The following is a 22,658-nucleotide window of genomic DNA, read 5'->3' as shown; positions in this document are numbered from 1 at the left end:
GATCTCTAAGGTATCTTCCAATTGAGCTATTCTATTCTGCACTATCCCTTCCTAGTTGAAATAGCAAGTATTTTCTTGAGAATGACAGAATTATTAATTTTTTTTTCTTAATATGAATCTGCTTTAACTTACCTTGGCCTTTTCTGATGTTCGTTTTCCACCAAATCCTCCAGCTCCAACAAAAAACACAGTGAACTGGTTGTAGCACACTAGTTCCTTTCCACAATAGGTATTCACTGAAAAAACAAGAAAAGAGAATGGCTGTATAATGTACATTTTTTTCATATAACTAACGTGTTGGTACAAGAGAATAGTTTAGCTTTACATATGCCATAGCTCTGTTAAACAAGTTAAGGAAATAAAATACAGTGGTTACACTCTCATATTGCATTATTGTGAATCACTTCTTGGCTAGTGAAAACTGATCAGCTGTTTTGATATTATCTTGAATTTTATCTATATGGAAGCACTAAAATTTAAAAATGAACTATCAAAATGCTGATGACATTTAAGGTGTTAAAAACGCCTCACTGCAATTAGTATTTATTTCAGCATCTCACACTGCATTAGCAATTTACTTAATAGGATAGTCTTAAGGTATAAAATATGAGTTATTAAAAGCTATTAAGAATCCCTAGCGTGAAAAGTATGCTAGCAACTCACACAATAATGTAATACCAATCTACATTAAATGGTGCATTAAAAGAGTTTGCATGCAAGTTTTACTTTAAGGTCACTCATTCCTGAACCTAAACATCTCCCACTGAATCATTAAAACTCAGGTTCCTATTTCCAGTTCATGCATGCTCTGCTTCCTCACACTTCAGACTGAAATTTACCATATTGACAGTAATGCCCAATTTCATTTCTAGAAGGAATTTAAATGCACGTTTATAAAGAAATAACCATTACAAAATAACCATCATAAATAATCCAAAAGAAGTCAAGGCCAGGGTGGATGGGGCCCTGGGCTGTTTGATCTGGTGAATGGCAAGTAGGGTGTTGGAACTGGACAGGCTTTAAGGTCCCTTCTACCCTAAGCCATTCTATGATTCCAAGTTAGTCTAATAAGGAAGCAAAACACAACAAGAAGGAACAGAAGGACAGAAACACCTTTATAAAATTTTATCAGTAGACCAGGAAAATAAAAACTTAAGAGTGATTAGAGATTCACGGACTACTAATCTATTCCTGTAGTCTAATTCCCCAAGGGATCATGGTATATCACGCCTAAAGATTTCAAAATTCAGGAAATATCCACTTAGCAACTCCCAGCAATGTTCAGATCCCTTGACCCAAGGGATCTGGGTCAAGGGATACAAGAGGAAGGAAAGTTTTGGAGACACGTGTTCTGTTGTTGAAAAGCAGCAGAATCTAAAACGGCTGCCTTCAGACAGGACTAACTTCTCTTATTAAATAACTTTTTTCAGTTTGCACAATGCATTATTTCCCTTGCACAGACAGAAAGCAAACCTCTGAAATCTTCTTCCAAAACACAGTGTTCTTAAATTCAATACCTTGACTGCCTAACAGTGACATTATCTACATAGCTATCAGTAATTAGCTCATTTCTCAGCTCTCATTAACATATAAGAAGGTTAAAGTAAGATTTTATTGTGGAAAGTCTGGCAGTTACTGTTACAGCTAATTAAACACTGAGCCTGTGAAATTTTAGTACACCTCCCTAGAAAATTATGAACCTTCTCACCATCTATAAGCAAGACTGCTCCAGAACCTTTGTCAAGTAGATCAGCAATAGTTGAAACAGATGTTAGTTCTCCTGTAAGAGAATAAGAACGTACACATATTTTAGAATCATAAGGTTTTGCTTCAAGAATGCGTACAGATCACTAGTTAATATCTAATTACAGTCATAGAAATTTGAAGAGAATCATATGATTCCATATGAGTAATAGATCAGCATGTGCTGCATTTTCAAACAGATTTTACTATTTCAAACATTAGGCATGACTTTCCTGTGTATACATCGGGAACATAATATCAGAGCTCCAAAACATTAAGTTTCTTATTTCCTTCAACAGTACAATAGTTTGCCTTTCTTCTCCCCCAGTTCTTGTAATAAGTATAGATATATTAAAAACAAAAAAATAAATTAAAAAATTGAAACACAGCTTCCCTCTTCCTAATTTTAACACGACTATAAGAAAAGTTGACATGATCACAAGCAAATCAGCAACACAAAAGGACTGACCTGAGGTTGGTAATGGTTTATACAGTTCCAGGTACTGCTCACCATGAAGCATCTATGAAGAGAGAGGCAATGTTACAATAAAAATATGCTCCATACTCTGTTGCTCCTCATTCCCCCAAATCCTTAATGGCAAGGAAATCAATATTTTAGAATGTGATGAATTATGTGGTGTTTTTTGTTGTTTTAACTCAAGATTCATGTCCAACAGCAAGTATTTTCAAAATGATATTTAAGCTTTTTTTTTTTTTTTTTTTTCTCCATACCATTTCAGGAAGATTCAGTTCACGTAAGTGAAGTAAATTAGTTATTTCTTATGAAGAGCAAATACAAACCACTGAATTTTCCTCTTCTAAAACAGACTTGCTAGTATTACAAATGTGCTCATTAAATTCAATTTATAGTTACAAAAAGCACAAACAAAATTAGATACTTAGCTCTTCCATACCTTTGCAAGATCCATATCTAGTCCTGGAATAGAAGGAATACCATCAAACATTGAAGTCTGAGCTGGAATGACTCCAAAGGTAGGCAAACAGCAGAAATCCTCACTTCCTTCAAATAGAAATTTCATGTGATCTGGATCCTTAGTTGACATTCCCACACCAAGAGCATACAGAATAGGCTCCAAGTGAGTGTATTTATACACATGAGTAGTCAACTTCCGGCCAATAAGGCTTGTCTGAAAATCAGAAATCAGTGTAAAATAAAACTTCCTAACACTTAGTAATGCACTTGCACTCTTTCTATAATTCTCTTTTCAAGAAAAAATCCACATTTGAGAGTTTTTTTATAAAAGTATAGTTCCACGTAAAGGTGGAGATACTGTATCACATTAGTATTTTTGTTCCACTACAAGCAGCCCTACCATAACTGCCTTACTGCAAGCAGTTTACATTGTAATTTCAAATGGCTCTGTGCCCAGCAATGTCCAAGAGCTTTTTTTAAAGTCAAACTGTCAATGAAGTAGTATTAATAAAATTGAAAAGAGGAAAAATTAGCTGTATTTTAAAAAGGAGAAGTAAAAATGTACTGCTTAGTTTATGTCCTCTCCCTCCAGCTTCCTCACAGGGAGCAGAGTAGCAGGCACCAATCTCTGCTCCCTGGTGACAGTGCAGGGATATGAGAGAACACCACAGAGTCGCACCACAGGACTGTCCAGTTGGGTGTTAGGAAAAGCTCCTTCACCAGAGGGTGGTGAGCATGGAAAAGGCTTCCCAGAGCAGTCAGTGGTCACTGCCCCACACTGCCAGAGGTTAAGTGTGAAGATAATACTCACAGACATAGTGTTTTAATGATGGGTGGTCCCATATGGGACAGCAGTTCTACTCAATGACCCTTGCAGGTCTCTTCCATCTTGGAATATTTGGTGGTTCTTATTTGAATCTAACTGTCAAACAAAATTTACAAGTACTTGCATTGTACATTATTCAGTCAATTTAGCCTCAAGTTTTCCTATCAGTGATAAGAAAAATAAAGAGTGGAGTTCACTACAGTTTCTTACTCTGCTCCTTCACATCTTTTGTTCTGTGGACAGTAAGCTAGAATAGAAACTAATGACTAGCAAAACAAGTGTTTATGCCTGAGGTTTTCACAGCTAGGTTTAAGCTGTGGTTTAAGTACAGAGCTACTCACCGTGTCAACTGCTGAAGAGACCATTGATCTCGAATTTGTGGAATTCATAGATATACTTCCTTGTGACTCTATCTGACTTAACGCATCATTCAGCACACTTATAGATTCTAGAGAATTAAAAAAAACAACACACATTTTAAATCAGACATAAATGCGATATTCTGATTACACACACAACACACCAGCAAATAAGATATAGCTTCTCAATTCATTTTTAAACACAAGTATACACCTGCAAATTGACCGCAGTGCTGTTTTCTACAGACATTTACACAATGACTGATGGCAAATGGTGTCTACACACATGTAGTGGTTTTAGTCTCAAACAGCAAATGAGCAACATGTAGCTACTTTGTTCACTCCCTTTCTCAGAAGGAAAGGAGAGCTGGTGGTGAGATAAGGACAGGTTACAATGTAGAGCAAAGGCTGCTTATGCAAGCAAAGTGAAACAAGAAATTTATTCACTACCTCTCATCAGCAAGCAGATATTCAACCATTTTGAGAAAATCAGAGTTCACTGAGTGAACAAAAATACTATCTAATACTGAGTGGCAAATACTATCACTTCAGACATCACCCCTGCTCTTCCCACCTACATTGCTCCCTTTCTCCACCTTCAATTTATGACATCCCTGTAGCCAGTTCAGGTCAGCAGTCCTGGTTCTGTCCCTCCCTGCTTTTCATGCACCTGCAGCCCCTCACTTGAGAAGTCTCTGTGCCAAGACAGAACTAAAAACTAAAATATTGGTGTGTCATCATCACTGTTTTCACTGCAAACCCAAAATACAGCGCAATATGAGCCTCTGCAAAAAACAAACAAACAAAAAAAACCCTCTATTTCAGATAAGAACAAGACAACCTGCTCCATCAGGTCTGCTCTGTGTAATCAGCTACAAGACTTGGTGTCTGAAATACCACCAACAATAAATACTAAACAACAGTACTCAAAAGATATTAGGAATTATTTTTCAGCTGTCTCAAAAGTAAGCATCTGAAAGTTAGTACTGTTTGTATTTGCCATAAAGGTAAGAGATCACATCTCCTGATGGCTAATTTCTTTCCTAAATGATCATACAAACAAACAAGAACAAAACAAAACCACAAAAAAAAAAAAAAAAACCCTTTAAACTAATGGCAAGGTTACAAAAAAGATGATGCATGGAATTCGGCTCTGGTAAAGGCAAAGCATCAAAAAGCTTGCCTCTCTTTGTTCATCATAACTTAGTATGGCTAAATGATATTTTTCCTGCGATTACTACAATATGAAGCATATCATTCTGAATGCAATCACACAGCATGTGTGGGACAACCAGGGGATCAGGCCTTGCCATCAAACCAGTTTCCTTCTATGATCAAGTAATCTGGCTGGTGGATGAGAGAAAGGTGTGGATATACTTTACCTAGTCTGTAGGGTCTGCCTTTGACCCCGTCTCCCTGTGTATGTTCTGGGAGAAGTCCATGGCTTGGACAAGCATAGCCTTTGCTGGGTAAAAAAAACTGACTGGAGGTCTGGGCCCAGAGAGTGGTGGTGAATGGAGGTAAATCCAGATGGCAACCAGACACAAGTGATCTGCATCAGGAGTCAGTATTGGAGCCAGCTGTGTTTAGTACCTTTATTGATGATCTGGATGAGGGTATTGAGTGAACCCTCACTAAGCTCACAGATAACATCATGCAGGGTGGAAGTGTTGATTTGTCTGAGGGTAAGAAGGCCCAACAGAGGAATCTGTACAGGCTGGACTGACAGCCTGGGGTCAATGGATGAAGTTCAAGAGGACCACGTATCAGATCCTGCACTTTGGTCACAGTAACCCCATGTCTGCAGAGTAGCTGGAAAGGTGTGTGGAATAAATAGATATGGGAGTGTTAGCCAACAGCCAGTTGAACATGTGCCAATTGCTTGTTCAGATGGCCAAGAAGACCTATGAGATCTTGGTTTGTATCAGAAGCAGTGCAGTAAGCAAGAACAAGGACATAAAAATCCTGGTAAGTGCACCTTTAGTACTGTGTTCAGTTTTGGGCCCCTTCTTTAAGAAAGATATCCAGGCCCTGAAGCATGTTTGAGGGTAATGTAATTGGTGAAGGGCTGGGAGCAAAAGCCTTACGAAAAGTGGCTGAGGCAGCTGGGTTTGTTTTGTCTGAGGAAGAGGAGGCTCAGAGAAGCCTTCCTGGCTCTCTGCAAGTACCTAACAGGAGTCTGTAGTGAAGTGGAGGTTGGCCGTGTTTTCCAGGTAGTTAGTGATATAATGAGAGGTAAAGGCCTTAAGTTGCATCCAGAGAGGTTTGGGTTGGACATTAAGAAAAAAGAGTCTTCTCAGAAAATTCTCAGAAAAATTCCTACAGCATCAGAACAGGCTGCCCACTGAAATAGTGGAGTCACTGTCCCTGGAGGAGTTCAATAAATGTGTAGATGTGGCATTCAGGGGCATGGTTTAGTGGGTGGTGGTAATGAGTTGACAGTTGCACTAGATGATCTTAGTGATTTTATCCAACCTTATACAATTTTATAACATAGAAGTTTCCCAGTCAAAAACCCATCTATATTACTTTTGTCTTCCAGAGACTGCTAGAGTAGCATGAAACTGAAGTGGCTCAACATATTATTTCATTTCAGTCTCCACTGAAATTCCATTGCTTGGCATAACAAGCTGGACTAGTACCTACAGCATTAGATTTACAGTGAAATTCTAGCAGTTGATCAGATATCAGTCCTTTGTGTGAGGCAGGGTTACGCCTTAATAGCTACAGTGAATTAGACTTTTGCAATAACAAGTACAAAGGTTATGATTAGGTACATTGTTATGAGCTAACAGCTGGCCAGAAATGGAAGATAACAAATGAACTGATAAGTCAGGTTTTCACACAAGTACAAACTTGACTTTTCAGTAATCTTCAAACTGTCCTGATGAACATTCATTTTGAGCACTGAAGTAAAATAGGGAAAAAGGAACTGCAGAGTGTTATGCCTTCTATGTGTTTTAGATTCATTTGCTCTAGAGAACAGCCCTTTAAATGTATCAGCTGGTGAGAATACTCAAGCACCTAGACAGCCTATAAGAAAATCAAAAAACTCATGTAAATATAAGAGCATTCTAAAGACGTCCAAAATGCGAGATTTAGCTAAAATGGCTCTTCTCTTCACAACAGTGGTAAAACAGTGAGAAGAAAAAAACTGCCTCATAAGAGTGGCAGAGAATTCAACACACATAATCTGTTGTTTTTCTAAAAAACAACTAAAACTACTAATTTGTGCAACACATGCTGCACTATTTTGTACGTAGCATACAATCTGCAACACAAATTGTCTTTCACCTGACTCACAGCAGAGTTTAATCTTTGCCACTACATAACAGAAAGAAAATGACCAGCAGTAGCAGAAAGAGCCAACACGCCAACGTGCAATCTTGTGTGCATTGTTACCTGCTACAGGTGACCACACATTCAGAAGCTTCTGTACCATATCTAAGACAGTTTTCTACTTACACATAGGAGTCCCCGACCTCTATGAGCCAGGTGAAAATGAGTCTGATCAATAATTTTCTAGCACAAGCTAAGCCATGTCACACTATTTTGCAGCTGTTGCTGCCTGAGAGCATTACACAGAGCTGCTTTCAGTGGCTTGCCTGACTTACATGAAAGTGGAAAGTCACTGTAACTTAGTTCTATGTCCCAACTCCAGGAACCTAAGTACGCTCTGCTTACTTACTTGAATGACTTCTGAGCTTGCTCTGAATTGGTAAAATAAGCTATAAATACGACTTTAGTTTAACTGTTAGTAAGATAACATCATCATCCAAATCAGGAAAAAGCTCTGACACAAGACACTGCAGATTCACTGCTGCCTTAGACACCTTCACTGTATATAGTCATGTTTCAACATCAGTAAAGAGAACGTGGGAAAATCAGCAAAACTAATTCTTCCATTTCTTTGTCTTCCTAATGGCTTTATTTTCATACTGCTTGAAGTATAGAACTATAAGCATGATCTAGCTAAACAACAAATGACTGCTGGATAGACTGCGTTCTAAGATGCATAATATATTACATACGGAGTTCTTAAATTTATCTAAGAGAAAGGCCTTCCCTTATGCTTAAAAAAAATTAGAAAATTAATCCCAATATTTTGTTATTATGGTCTTTACAGATGCGAGAGAAATTATCTTTCAAAACAAACAACAAGCAAACACAAAACTCTGCTAGTTTTTATAATCCACAAGGAATTAAGATTCAAACCGATATGGGTAACATGCCCAAATTTGAACTAAGATTAGCATCTCTTACTATTAGACTTTTCCTAGTACGTTACAGGCAAATATTTTCTCTACTTAGTATTTTTTCTTTATAATTATACATAATGGTTAGTATGATTGCTCTTCCCAGCATCAAATTACTTAACTCTTCTGAGAGAGCTTTTAATGTGCATATAATAGGTATTGTAACTTCATTATTAAAGCACATACCCATATCTAACAGTTGAATGCCTTCAAAGAAAAAAAAGGTGAAATACTGACAGTATGAAGAACTTTTAATATAGAACTGAACATTAAAGTCTATTCAGACAAATTTTTTTTACAGAGACAGATAGACAATGAAGACACAGTTTGGAATTTGAAAGCAAAGTAAGGATGGTAACAAAAAAGATCAGAGTCATTTTGGCATAATACAGATGCAAGAGCAGGAAGGAAGATAAGGAAAATAGCAGAAAAAAAAAAAAAAAGAAGCAGCAGCATTGGAAGACACTGGTAAGGGGGCTGATGCTGTTCATCAGCTGAAATCAATATGAAAAACTTCTTCACTGTATATACCACTGATTATACCAACCAGAGAGCTTTTTCGTTTGGAAAAGCCTACCATAAACAAAGATTCCAGAACTGAAAAGAATGTATGAGCTCTCCACTACACTGCTTACTACCTGTATTAGTGTCCAATCAAATAATACATTAACTCAAATCTGTTTGTAATATATAAAATGGCAGTAACATCACATACTTAGAAAACTGTCTCAATAAGACAAGCAAGAACACAAAAGCTTACTTCAAAAGATCTTACGACACTGAAACAGTAAATGATTAATATTACATTTTCACAAGAGAATTAATCAGTTTTATAGAGAATGTGAAGCGTCAGTAGATGCACGTAAAGAAGTATTCACTTCAAAGCTTGCTTGCTCTAACCATAGAGACTATTACAATTTCCTTTACCTTGGATACTTCTTGGTTTGCTGGCATTATTGAAGTCACAGACCTTCTCCCATTTATCTCTCACTGCCTCAGGAGTCATTGGCTGATCCTTTCCTCTGACAATAGCACCCAAGGATCGCTCCCAGCGCACTAATTAGGAGAGTAGAAACAGAAGACAGTGATGAGAGAGCTAAAGCTGGTTGTCATGGTATAAAGCAAAAACTCATTTAGTCTAACTTTACAGTATAATTTAAGCCTGGAATAAGAAGACTCACTGTTTTTTGTTAATATTTAGAACGTAACAGCAGTGATCTTAAATTTTATTAAAGCCAACAACGGGCTGCTTGTTCGAAATATTAGTTTTAGAATTTTGTCTAGTGAAACATGGCTAGTGTGCATCTACACTCTTTTCTGACATGATCTTTTTTAAATGTTTGGCTTGTTAGAGATTTTCTGAAAGCCTTGTAAAACTGTATAGAAAATGCAAAAGTTATATATGAAAAATGTTAATGCCAATAGCTAATAACAGTCCCTGCAGCCTTATTTTAATACTGCAATTAGAGATAAATTGTTAAGGCTAATGTGAAATCATTTCTGGGAATATATAGATTCATTGGATCACAACAAACCAAGAGTTAAAAGTTATTTAAGTAGATTTCTAATTACCACTAATCAGCTCAAAGTATTTCAGAACATTTTCTTAAATTACCAGTTTCCCCCATGTACTGTGTAATTTTTAGCTTCCACTTGAAATAAACAATTCCTTCAGATTGCTAATAAAAAATGGTTTAAAGCAGAAACCTACTGCAAAAGTTTGTACACATTTCTTGTCAAATAAAAAAAACAAAACCAATCTTGCAACAAAAAGTACTCACATTTTCCAATCCATCCTGCTCCCACCTGCCAAAAGAAAAAAAAAAAATAATCATCAGCTTATCATATCACTACGCGATTTTTCATAATGTAGAAAAACAGAAGTATTCCTCAAAACAAACTGAACATAATAAAAATTTCTAAACTACCCCTAATAGCATTTAGCAGTTTAAACAATGGAATATAAGCAATTTAAAGAACAAGATAACAGTTTCCATTCAATTTAAGAGCTAGCAGTTTGATGATAATACTTATAATGTAATCCATAACTAATTCATCCTTCCTGCCTATCGATTTGTATGTTTGAATGATTTTTAAAAATACAAACTTTGTTGCGAAGTGGCTGCTTTACAATCTTTTCAAACACACGAGGTTACAATAAGAATTTTAGCAATTGATCAGCAATAAAGTGGGCACTCTCCAGAATTTGACAATGTTGCTATTGACACATATATCAGCAGCAGCACCTCTTGTTCTGTGTTTAGTATGGATCATCTTACTGGACAATTTAGTTTTAGTAAAAAAGTTATCACTACACAAGCAAATGACTTATTTTCAGCTGGCAAGGTGGTAGGAAGGAGGAGCTAATCAATAAGTAAATCAATAAAAATGAAAAATTACCTCAAAAAGACTGCCATTCTCCATACAGCTCTCATGGCAAAGCCAAAGAACTAAAGGAGCAACATACTCTGGTTTGAATGCATCAACGAGATCTAGAACAAATTAGAGAAAGGGAAATCGTAAAACAGAAATACTGTATGATTTCACCAAGACTGTCTTTACTTAACACCTTCTGATGAATGGAAGAGACAAAGAAAATTTAGTCAACAGTATTCTGCTAAACAAAACTAAACACTCGAAGATTCACTGCAACATTCATCCTGCAACACAGAGTGTTTGCCTCTACACCACACCATAGTGGTTCAGAGCTGGACAGATAAAAAGCCATCTAAATGCTGTGAGCACTAACCCCCAGTCTGCAAAGCCAGAAACCTTCCTAAATTTCCAGTTGACCAGCAATCTGAAACAAGGACTGGTCATCCAGATGTAAACCTGACAGAAATGTACCTGAGCAATTGCAATTTCTTCTTGATTTATAACTTACAGATAGTGAGAATGCTTGCAACTGCTATTGGAGAAAAAATTCATTTCAAAATGCCAAAATCTCTCAGTGAGATATTGGGAAATACCACTCCTACTAATTTTACATATCTTTTTCTATTATTATTATTATTACTATTTTTTACATGGCCATCTAGCACAAGAGAAAACAATCTGAAAACTGAGAAATTGTCAAAGACCAAAACTGGTTATCCAGGCAGCTATAACCACATATTTGATCCACTTTATGAAAATGAGGAGTTGGAAAAGTCTGGTATTACCTACACTTCTTTAAGAACACAATGAAGTAACACAAGTTCATTTTTATAAGTTTATACACAACATACAATATAATATATGCTTATGTACAAACTCTTTGCTATCTTATTTTGAAAACTTAATAATTTTGCTGGCTTTGAACTGTCTACAACTAGGTAAAGGAACCAGGGGGGTGAAATAAGCTGATAAGAAGACGTTCTGGGAACAATTTCTTTTTCAGAGAGGTTTTTTTTCCGTCAAATTCTTTTTGCTTCTCCAGTCATTTCCAAAGTGTTTATATTAAATTTACACTTTACACACAGCTGTCTTCCACAACATACTCTACTAGTGACTTCTCAGATGCAGTGTTTTGTTAAAACCTGTTCAAGCATTCAAAGTTGTGCAATACAGAAAAATGTTATTAGGTAACTCAGTTCGTTATCACTAATGTTGATCATGAAACAAAGGGGTACACACGTGACACGTTGTGCAAAAAAATGGCATCTGTAAATCACACAATTGGAAGTACACACAGCCTATGTGTACATGTGATTCCACAACAATTTAAATAAACAAGTATTCCTACTATTTAAGAAAGTCTTGGAAAAGAATATAACTACAAAGCCTTAAAACATGGAATTGCTTTTGTAAATTAGTAGGCTGACCATTCAAAGACAACAATAAGAACTGAATTAGCAATTTCTTAAGAGCAAGCAATTTGCTTTTTCTAGTAAGAAAGTTAGACATGCTTCAATCCACTGAAAAATGTTTAAACACCTTAAATAATTCACCTTGTGGCATGACAGTCTGGGTCAGTCTGGATCCAGCAGTAGGTGCAATGGTGTTGCAGTGGATGTTATACTTTCGGCCTTCAATTGCAATCGTGTTTGACAGACCCAAAAGACCAAGTTTTGCAGCACTGTAGTTGGCCTGACCAAAGTTTCCATATATTCCAGCAGCTGAAGAAGTCATAATTATTCTTAGGGGAATGAGAAAAAGTAATTACATTATTTCATCTTATTCAATTCTTGACAGCAAAATGAAAGTGTGGAAATAAGAATCAAAATATATATATATTTTTTTAACAGGAAACAAGGCACCTTTTTAATGTTTGACTGATGGGGAACACTGGACATCTTGAGTTATCAAAGCAGCAAACAACTAATAAAGTTGAGTTGTATTACTAAACTAGAATATATGGACTCATACAATAGATGATGATGTAGAAAGAGGTAGATTCTTCTCGCCTCGCCGTCCCTTAACTTTACTTCAGAGATGACCAAACTGCTCAGAAAACACTTTTAAAACAGCTGCAGTTTATGCAAGGATTGCCCCAATAGTAGTGGCTTATTTTATTACATTGGCCCATGATGTCAGAGGTGGATGCTGGTGACATGGAAGTAGAGGCTGAAATTTCCCACTAATATTCCATTACATGCTGTTGCCATGCAACAGATTGCAGCAGAGGGGCACACTGACACAATGGCATCTGACATGGAAGTGCACATGAAGCAGAAGTGTGTCACTGAATTCCTCCCTGTGGAAAAAAACGGCACCCGCTGACATTCACTGACGCTCTCTGAATGTTTATGCACACGAACCAGTGGCTGTCAGTGAAGTGAGGTGGTGGGTGGTTCATTTCAGCAGTGGTGACAGCAGGTCTTCTGCTGATGCAGGCTTTCATGAGCACTACACGCAGACTCTCATTCACTGCTGGCAAAAATGCTAAATCTGGTGACTATATTGAAAAACAGCGTTCTGTAGCTAAGAATATGCCCTATCGAGTTACTGTTTCTGCACTCCTCATTTCCGTTGTCATTTCCACTTTCCATTACTTTCTATTATTAGAATCACTTCTACATTACTGTAAACATGCTGAATATCTGAGATCAAGTCATTTGCCTCACTGGCAGCAACCTACTGTTTTTAATCTAAATAGAGATTACAAGTATTAACTTTACAAGTATTAGCTCAGTACTATCCAGATGAATAAAAGCTACAAAATCTATACAACACAGGCGTTTTGCAGATGGCACAAGGAAGGCTAAGACTTGCTTGGAATTAATCTGGCAAGGGAGGTCAAGGGCAACAACTGGACAGTTGGACTGGATGATCACATATGATTCTAAGAAAGCCTTCTTTAAGTATATTAACAGCAAAAGGAAGACTTTTAGGAAAGAGAAAAGGGAAAATGCAGGACCACTGCTGAATGAAGTGGGTGCTCTAGTAACTGAGCCCACCAAGAAGGTGAAGTAACTGAACACCTTCTTTGCTTCATCCTTCACTGCTGAGACTGGCCCTCAGGAATTGCAGACCATGGGGGAGAGAGAGGGAGTCTGGAAAAGGGGAGACATTCCCTTCATCAAAAAAGATCTGGTCAGAGACTGTCTAGGCAAATTTGATGCACACAAATCCATGGGTCCCCAACAGGTGCACCTTTAAGTGCTGACAGAGCTGGGAGAAGTGATTTCCAAGACATTCTCTGTCATCTTTGAAAAATCACGGAGAATGGGAGAAGTGCCTGAAAACTGGAGGAAAGCCAGTTCCACTCCAGCCTTTAGAAAGGGCAAAGAGGAGGAATTAGGAAACTACAGGCCAGTCAGCCTTATCTCCATCCTTGGGAATCTGAAAGAACTGATTATTCTGAACATCACCTCCAAGCAAGTGGAAGAAAAGAGTAGAAGGACCTCCCTGAATTGCAGTAACGTGCACCTAATATACAATTCTAATGAGTCCTAATGAAATAAAATCATATTTGTACGCTCCTATAGCTCTTGTCTGGGATATCTTCATCTATGTGGAAAGAAACTGTAAAGACAGCAGAGAGGGAAGCAGAAAGGAAAGAATTTTCCTATTGGGACAGACTTTATTTCATTTCGGTGACAGTGAAAGAAAAGGATGCAAAAAATCCTTCACTTTCATGACATGCATCGCTCCTCTACTTCTTAGTGGGGGTAAAAAAAAAAGACACATAAAGTCTTACCTGCCAAATTTCTGATTTTTCATATGATTCCATGCAGCTCGAGTGACCAGGAATGATCCCCTCAAATGAATTCTATGAATTATATCTAGGAACAAATTAATGACAATGTAATAAATCCATAATTTAATCTATATATTAGAAATAAAAAATTTGTTTTTTTCCTCATTACAAAACAGCACCCTCATCTCAAATTGTGTGTAGTATAATTGAGCATTTGCTGACCATGCTTTGCTTTCCTCCTCTTGGATGGAATCTCTTGTACAGAATTCACAAGCGTTCAGAATGCCTGCACTTGAAATAGCTCTAAAGAAGCTAGGACATTTTTAAAGAACACTGCTTGACATTCTGTCACTACCTACTGCCTCACTAGAAGTTTCTCATGACCTTCTGTCCTTTGGAACATCAGTTTTCTTACTTCCGTCATTAGTTTTGGGTTTCCTAAGCCTGTTCAGCATGCAGTCAGCACTGACGCTAGGAATGATCCCAAGACACAAAAACTGCTGGTTTTTTTTACACATCTCCTTTTCACTTTTCATTCAGAAAATAGGAGTGGCAGCTAGAGCCCTTCTTCTCTTTCCAAAATTCATCCATCTATCATGCCTCCCAGATCTGGTTTACAAGCCAAACACAAGGCAACAGAACACAATTAACTGACCACTAAACTTTCAAGGCAAACATAATTGTTTGATCTGGCAAAGACAGACTTTTCCCTCCTCCCTTCCTCCATATCTAAGTAGGGAGGATGTACCTTCCATCTTCAACACATTAAGTACATTTCAAAGTTTATTAACTCACCCCAGTCTTCATCGCTTATCCGAACAAATGAACGGTCTCTTAGAATTCTAGAAAACATCATTAAGAGAACGAAAATGTAAAAATGAAATAGTGTTTGTAAAAAGTGACATGACACAGTCATACAGGCAGTATCTTCAGGTTCACTTACCCAGCATTGTTTATAACAATATCTGCAAAAAAGAAAATATAACTGAGTGCACTGACAAAATATAACCTTACTTTCATCATTCTCCAATTCAAAAATAAAACAACAACAAACAACCAACCACATACAGAAAAGTTAAAAACTGTACACATGTCACATTCTATTCCATAGCACCGCTTCTAGTTAGAAAACAATAATTAAGAAAAGACAAAATACTTGAGTATCAGCAAGTCTCAGCATAACAACAAAATAGCTTTACAGAGGAAAAGCTGCGAAGACTTGGCTAATTGAGCGACACAGCCATCCAGCTCAGTTTTACAGCTTCCTTGATATTCTACAGTGCTCCAAACATCACAGTTTGTACCACCATCTTTGTCATAGTAATCTCAAATGAAAGTTAGAAGCACCACAAAGCTGCACAGCCACAATTTGGATCAAAAGCAACTTTTGATCAAGTATTTAATTTTGCTCTGGGCTTTGATCATATAAATGTTAGCCATTTAAGAATGGGCTAAAATTACATAAACATCACAAGTAAACAGTGGCAACCACATGCAAAACAGGATCTTTACTTGCTAAAAAAAATACTTCAATACTTTTAATTTCTCTTGAAGCACTGTGATCTTCACATAGGCAAAGGAGCTTCCAATAGATGACAGAGCCCCTCTGATTCTTAAGCTCAGGTATTTATTCAGTGTTATGCAGCTATAACTGATAGGCGACGTACTTCGAGACAGAAACTATTGATCGTTACTTAAGTACAGAAATTCTGCAGGACAGGGAAACATGAATCCTACACTGAGCTTTAAAATTGTGCTAAAAAGCACAACAGAGAAAAGATATCCATTCAATTTCAAAGCAGCAAGTCTGTACAGACTAAGGAGACCAAGAGCTTTTGAGTTCTTCTGATACCAAGCTGCACTTCATACACTTGTTAACTGCACTCATGAACAAGTTAAGACAAGACTTATGCAACTGTACCTATCCTCCCAAAAGCATCAAGTGCTGACTTTACAAGCTTTTCACCATCTTCCACTGAATCTGTAAGGAAAAAAAATAAAGTGAATTTAAGTAAATGAGCTAGATGCACTGCACTTCCAGAATATTAATTCCATAGATCTCAGAAGATAAACGGCATAAAACTCCAGTATAAAATAAATCAAGCCATCTCTTGCGCATGGCCTAAAGCAGTCTCTCTGCTCAGTAAGTCTTAATGATGCAATCTTTGGCACTGTAAGCCAGACAAGTAAAAACTGTCCATTCCCACCCTCTCTCTGACAACTGCAGGTAAATAGGTTTTCAGAGACCCAATGCTGGGACAGCATATAAGAAAAAAAGGTATTGCTAAAAGAATATTCATTAGAAAAATGTTTATGCACTTGCTTTTACCAAATCTGCCACCTTTCTCCAGCTTACAGTCCACCTGTTTCATTCATATGGTACTGGCAAGCTTGAAGCAGACCTTTATTAAGCACTGTGTGAATCTTTCTTTTAGGATGTCCACTGTGCCTACTGATAGACCACTGGACTAGTCTGGAAAAACAACATACCATAATTGGGTACTGCTTTCCCTCCTTTTGCTCTGATTTCACTGACAACTTTGTCAGCAGCTGAAGAGCTCTTGCCATATCCCTTGAAGTCACCTCCAAGATCATTCACTGTACAAAAAGAAAATATTGATTTTTCATTTATAATACTCAGTATTTCTGGTCTCTGCTTATCTCATTAACTCAAGTGAAGTTATAAGCGGTGTTAATAAAATCTGCTGCTTTGGATCCTACAGAGAATTTCAGATTTTTAGTGAAAAAGAGAAGGTCACACGTGAAACAACTTTTCTTTTTTTCTTTCCACCACACACACATCTTACTTGCTTTGTCCAGGCTACACCTCTGTGTTGCTGTATTTCAAAAGCAAAGACTGAGATAGCAAACCAATTACAGGCAGTTAGTTCAGGTCTGTCGTCAAACTGCCACAGCTACTGAATGAACTGTAAACAAGACTGGGAAGACTGTGTGCCTGTTTAACACAGTAGGTGAAGCATTACTAGCAATCTTCATTATAGAACAAGTGAAGGAATCTGAACAAAAGGAGACGAGCCTGTCCTGGGACTTCAGATCCTGGTTCTGCAGGGACAAGAGGGACACCTGACATAGCCAGCTGCTCTGTACAAAAGGCTGCATGTCATTAAAGGTAGCCATACTGTACCAGTTTGCCGCAATTACATGTTCCAGAGCTTCACAGAATTCATGCACTAGATTTAATAAGTTAAAAAAAAAAAAAAGTAATAAAAAAACTACTCTTTCAACAAGTCTGATAAGAAATTCTAAGACAAACAACTGACTATAGATTAATATGTAACATCAGTCTTTGCTGTGGTGAACTTCAGCTTTGTACCTTCCACTTTCTCAAAGCCCTCAAGCAGCCAGCTATAGTGAAATTCGCTTTTCGCTGGTCTTGATGCTCAACAACTGTAAATCTGCTGTATATTCACAAAATAACATATGTTTCCACTGTTTCTCTTTCCCCTCCTTTTTATCTTCTACATTTAAAGAGGAACATAGCCTGCAGGGCATGTAACAACATCATTCTCCATTTCTCAAACCAAAAAGCCCTCATCTAGAATCCTGTATTAAATTTTGTGTGTAACACTTCAGAGAGAGATGGAAACACTAGAGAAAATCTGAATGTGTTAAGAAGAATGCCAAATCCTAGAAGAAATGAGTTACAGAAAGGGTCAAAGAAATTAAAACGCACAGCCTGGAGAAGGAAGAATGAATACAGAATGTGCTGATATGCTCAAGTACATAACAAAACTGATAAAAAAGAGGAAGGAAGCAAAACCTCCAAACTGAATAGATCAATATCTAATATTCTGAACATGCAGCCAGAAGAACTCAGATGAGGCATTAAGGAAGTTAGTTCTAAGGGTAGCACGAGAATAGGCAAGGTAGGCAGACCATTTAGACCTCAGTATCAAATCTGACATTAAAGAGAAAACAGTGAGGATCAGGAGTGGAAATTCTACTGTGTCTTGTGTAAAGAGTGGATAATTTTGTGCCAAATGTTTATACACAGATGTTTAGCTTGTCTTTCAAAGGCACTACAACTCTCCTTCACTTCAAAAGTAAATTTCTGAGAACAGCTTAATTAATCACTTCAGGAAATTTGCCAAGCCAGGAAAGTACCCAAGGCTGTGTGCAGGTACTAACACAACTGAAGTTGTATTGTATACCATGAGTACACAAAAAAGAAGAAAGCTATTCTGGGCTTAGAAAATGATAAAACAACTGAAAGTGTAACAGAGGAAAATAAAACAACACATAAACAACTTCATCTAAACTCAAGCTTAACATCTTGTAATTTTCGATTACAAAAATCCATTACAAAAGCCAGACAGTGCAGAAGTTGTGACAGAGTATGGTCATAACCTGAGCATAACTCAGCACGTGAGACAAAAAGCATTCCCCTCTTCAGGCTAGCAAGTCTTTCTGATAGGAAACATGGAAAATACCAAGCACGACAAAAAAAGAAGTGACAATAAGTAACTTTAATAGTAAAGGAAAAGGGAGAAAGTTTACAGAAGTAACTTCTCAACTCACTGGAGTCAGAATCATAAGAAAAATAAGTTGAGGTATGGTGATAGGAGAGCACTCCTCTACAAGTTGAAGTGAGGTTCAGTTTACAGAGACAAACAAGAGCTGTCCTTTACAGTTGATTCATATCATAATGATTTAGCTATTGTGCAATAAGGCCATGAGCTAAAGCAGTATTTGCTATCAGGCAATACAATACATTCTCTTCCAGATCATTCTGGAAAGTCAGAACAGTACTAACTAGACAGAACCAACATTACTAAACATTTTGACTATTTAGTGATCTAATTCACGTTAAATGAGAACTTGTGATGAAGTATTCAAGTTTCCAGTAAAAAAGGTATATATCAGAAGTTTTTGTGTTTTTTTTTTTGTTTTTTTTTTTTTTTTAAATTAATCATGAAAGTAAGTGTAGTTAATTTTTATTAAAGTGTGTAGACTGAGATTGGAATGTTCACTTGAAAGCTGCAAAAATCCACGGGCAAACTCTTGCCCACAATCAACAAGCTGTTTAAACATTTAATCTTGAACTCATCAACAATATCTGTACAAATTCACTCAAAGGCAGCGAAATGGCAGAGGCCAACTACCCAAGAATGTAACAGCCTCTAGAATTAGCTTCTAACATGGTAGAGCTAAAGAAGGTGGAAGCCATAAGCACAAAACGCCTTACAGAGAGATATTTGTTACTGTTATTTTATTGATGGCTCCTGTGTAATGCTCTGCAGAAGGAAACAACATCGCCACTTCCAGCATATATCTTACTTTCTGGAGCTACCAGTACTGCATTTCATCCCAATGTATTTACCCTCCTAGGAGAAGGTAGCAGAAGATATATATTCACATTTCTAAGTGGTCATATTAAAAGTTACAGAAGCCTGAGATACTATGCTTCTTGGCTACAAGGTAGCATGAAGAATGGTTGAAATCCAAGCCAGGATGATTATCTGATTCATACTGGCTCTACAGCAAAGATAAGCCCCTGGACAAATTTAGGCATCTTGTTTTATTAAAAAATAAACCTTAGAATCTAAACAGCAAAAGATAAGTAACTACTCTATAAGAAAGCCCACTGTCATAAAGGGCACAGGTTGCTGAACACCAGCTATGGGAAAAGGTACGGGTTAGTGTTTTGATCAAGTTAGTTACAGCAGAACTTACCAACCACTGAAGCTCCTCTTTCAGCAAAAGCGAGAGCATAAGCTCTGCCCAAACCTGGATTAAAAAAAACAGAAGTTAGAAAAGCATCAGTTTGTCTCCTGAAGCATAATTCTAATGAAAGCTAAACAAAAGCACAATGTAAATTTTATCTCCCAATGGAATTGAACTTTCACATAATTTCAAATCATAAAAGTTAATTCGCAGATAAATTCTTGACAGACAAGAGGGAAAATAAAATTGCCCGTGATTACTCTTTGTTAATGCACTCAGCATAACCATGAGGGAACGCTGCCTGCTGCTATCTCTTTCTTTGTGACTGAAAAATACACTGTTAAGGCAGAAAGTTTAATGTCTTGACACAGGCTCACAGGAGGGGATGTTTCAAGTTAATTAATTACAATCTAAAAGAATTCCAGAGCTAAAGTTAGCCTTTAAGATTTGAAGAACTTTACAAACCAAACTGTGACTGAAGAAGTACTGACAAAACCCCTCCAGTATCTGGGTACAAAGCAAGATCTCAGTACCTGGTACACACAGCCCACCTAGCCTAACATATAGTAGAACATATTTTTTGCCTCATATACCAAAGCAAGCCTATTGTACTTTCACTCTGATTTGATGTTGGGTGGGTTAAACATTAGTTATTTGTAGTGAGAGATGATTTACTCAGAGGGACATTATACCCTTCTCTCAGTCAAAAGTTATTGAAATCCATGATGCAGGCTCTATTTTCATGGAAAAAGAAAGTAATAATCAAAAGATTGTAAAACAAAGAATAGCATGAGCCAGGGCACTCAACTGGTAAGAAAGAGCAGAGCATTTAAAAATAGAAAATAATCTCAATGTAAAATTAATTAATTACAGAGACAATGACAGTGCTGCACGATAGGCAAGTACAATGTCATCTACGCAGGGATTTGCCCAAAATGAAAGCAAAATGAAGTATTTTCAGATGCCTGTGTGTGTGAATACAGGTCCCACTTTGAAACAAACTACTGATGAAGATGACTTTGATAAATTTCCAGCTCTCATCTGTTCATTGCCATTCAAAACAACCAATGTCAACAAACAAGGCAATTAGCAGACTACCATGGAATCACAGGATATTCTGATTTCTTAATGACCATCTATTCCAACTCCCCTGCAATTAAAAAGGTCACCTACAGCTAGCTCACAGTGCCCTGTCCAGCCTGACCTTCAGTGTCTCCAGGGATGGGGCATCCACCACATCTCTGGTCAGTATGCTAACCTACAGTGCTTTAAACTAGACAGAAACAAACCAAGAACTAACCTGATGTTAATAGAGCTTCTGTTTACCTTTGCTTGGATTTAATCATCCACTTATCAAAAAAACCTCTTGTGAAATAAACATCCAAGGACAGTTTTCTCTGTGTACAAACCATTTACAAGCAGCTGAAAACCAGAAGTACAAAGGTCACTGTACTCATACTTACAACAAGCAATTTTTGCTCCACATGCTGCTTTCTAGAAGTTTTGCTACTGAGAAAGGTGTTTCTTTGTTTTGTTTTTCCATTAGCTAAGAGCTTAACCTCTGCTTCAGTGACTTTTGTACACAGAGAGAGGCACATCAGTGTAGGTCTGGCAAAAGCTGACAGGCACCACACAGAAAGGTTGCCTCCCTTAGTTTCTGTCAGGGTCAGCCCCTACAAGCAACATAAATCAGTCACTTACTGCTTTTCACAATATTTCTTATTCACAGTCCTTACCCAGAAGTCAAAAGAACAACAGGAAAACAACACTATACACTATACACAATGACAATCTTCTTCAAGGATAACGGAAAACTAAGAACAACTACAGATTTTGTCACTAACTCCTCAAAACTCATAAAGTTCAATGAGAAGTGTTGGGTCCTGCACCTGAGGAGGATTAACTGCATGCACCACCAGCGCAGGTCAGCAGCTGATGTGCTGTAGACAGGAGCTCTGTGAAGAAGGTCCTAGGTGCCCTGATAGACAGCTATCTTTAGGTGATTCTTAGGTGATTCTTTAGGTGATTCTTTAGGTGATTCTTTAGGTGATTCTTTAGGTGATTTTTTCCCACTGCTCTGCCCCACTGAGGCCACATCTGGAATAATGGGTCCAACTCTGGGCTTCCCAGCTCAAGAAAGTCAGGGATATTCCAGAGAGTCCAGCAGAGGGCCATGAAGTTAATGAAGGGTTCTGGTGAGGAAAGGCTGAGGGAGCTGTACAGCCTACAGTACATTCAGAGTGGATCTTACCACTGCTTATAAATATCTAAAGTGCAGAAACAGATGGGGCCAAGCTCTTCTCAGCTGAAAAGCTACAGGGCAACAGGCACAAACTGGAACACAGATAGATCCATCTGAACGTGAAGAACAACCCCTTTAAATGTGACAGGCTGCCCAGAGCTGTGGAGTGGCTTATTCAGCACCGCGGTCACCTCAGTGCAGCCTTGGCACGGCGCTAAGGCCCCGACGGATGGCGGACAGCACCGACCCGGCCTCGCCTCGCCCGCACCCCGCTCCACAGCCAGGCCTCGGGCAGCGACGGCCCTGCGGGCCAACAAAGCTTCTCTGTGTCACCGCACACCGTAGCGTCTCTCACCTCCTCCGGCTCCAGTCACCAGCACCACCCTCCCGTCAAACCGCAGCCCCGCAGCCATCGCTGTCCGCTCGGATCTCGGCTCCGATCGCAGGACGCGGTGCCCGGGACGGCCCAGCGGTCAGCGACTGGAGTAACAC

General features: G+C 37.9%; 1 protein-coding gene across 2 annotated transcripts in view; it reads right to left on the bottom strand.

Annotated features, from left to right (window-relative positions):
• The window catches only part of HSD17B4 (hydroxysteroid 17-beta dehydrogenase 4), a 51,674-nt gene extending 29,016 nt beyond the window's left edge, over window positions 1-22,658 (bottom strand). Inside the window, exons 1-16 of one of the 2 annotated variants that reach the window (XM_015849993.3) lie at window positions 22,522-22,658; window positions 19,934-19,987; window positions 16,730-16,837; window positions 16,161-16,220; window positions 15,183-15,204; window positions 15,035-15,081; window positions 14,240-14,324; window positions 12,048-12,235; window positions 10,519-10,610; window positions 9,900-9,924; window positions 9,046-9,174; window positions 3,845-3,951; window positions 2,658-2,891; window positions 2,213-2,264; window positions 1,709-1,780; window positions 133-236 (exon numbers count right to left, since the gene is read on the bottom strand). In XM_015849993.3, the coding sequence (XP_015705479.1) occupies window positions 133-236; window positions 1,709-1,780; window positions 2,213-2,264; window positions 2,658-2,891; window positions 3,845-3,951; window positions 9,046-9,174; window positions 9,900-9,924; window positions 10,519-10,610; window positions 12,048-12,235; window positions 14,240-14,324; window positions 15,035-15,081; window positions 15,183-15,204; window positions 16,161-16,220; window positions 16,730-16,837; window positions 19,934-19,987; window positions 22,522-22,579 (1,437 nt within the window). In that variant the 5' untranslated portion in view covers window positions 22,580-22,658. Of the gene's footprint in view, window positions 1-132; window positions 237-1,708; window positions 1,781-2,212; window positions 2,265-2,657; window positions 2,892-3,844; window positions 3,952-9,045; window positions 9,175-9,899; window positions 9,925-10,518; window positions 10,611-12,047; window positions 12,236-14,239; window positions 14,325-15,034; window positions 15,082-15,182; window positions 15,205-16,160; window positions 16,221-16,729; window positions 16,838-19,933; window positions 19,988-20,184; window positions 20,247-22,521 lie in introns of those variants that run through there. The other variant, XM_015849994.3, reaches the window with a different exon arrangement.

Source organism: Coturnix japonica, chromosome Z, assembly GCF_054131305.1.
Source record: "Coturnix japonica strain WE chromosome Z, WE-NBRP24, whole genome shotgun sequence".
Classification (NCBI taxonomy): Eukaryota; Metazoa; Chordata; class Aves; order Galliformes; family Phasianidae; genus Coturnix; species Coturnix japonica.
The sequence above is the reverse complement of the archived record's forward strand: the minus strand, read 5'-3'. Positions and strand labels throughout refer to the sequence as shown.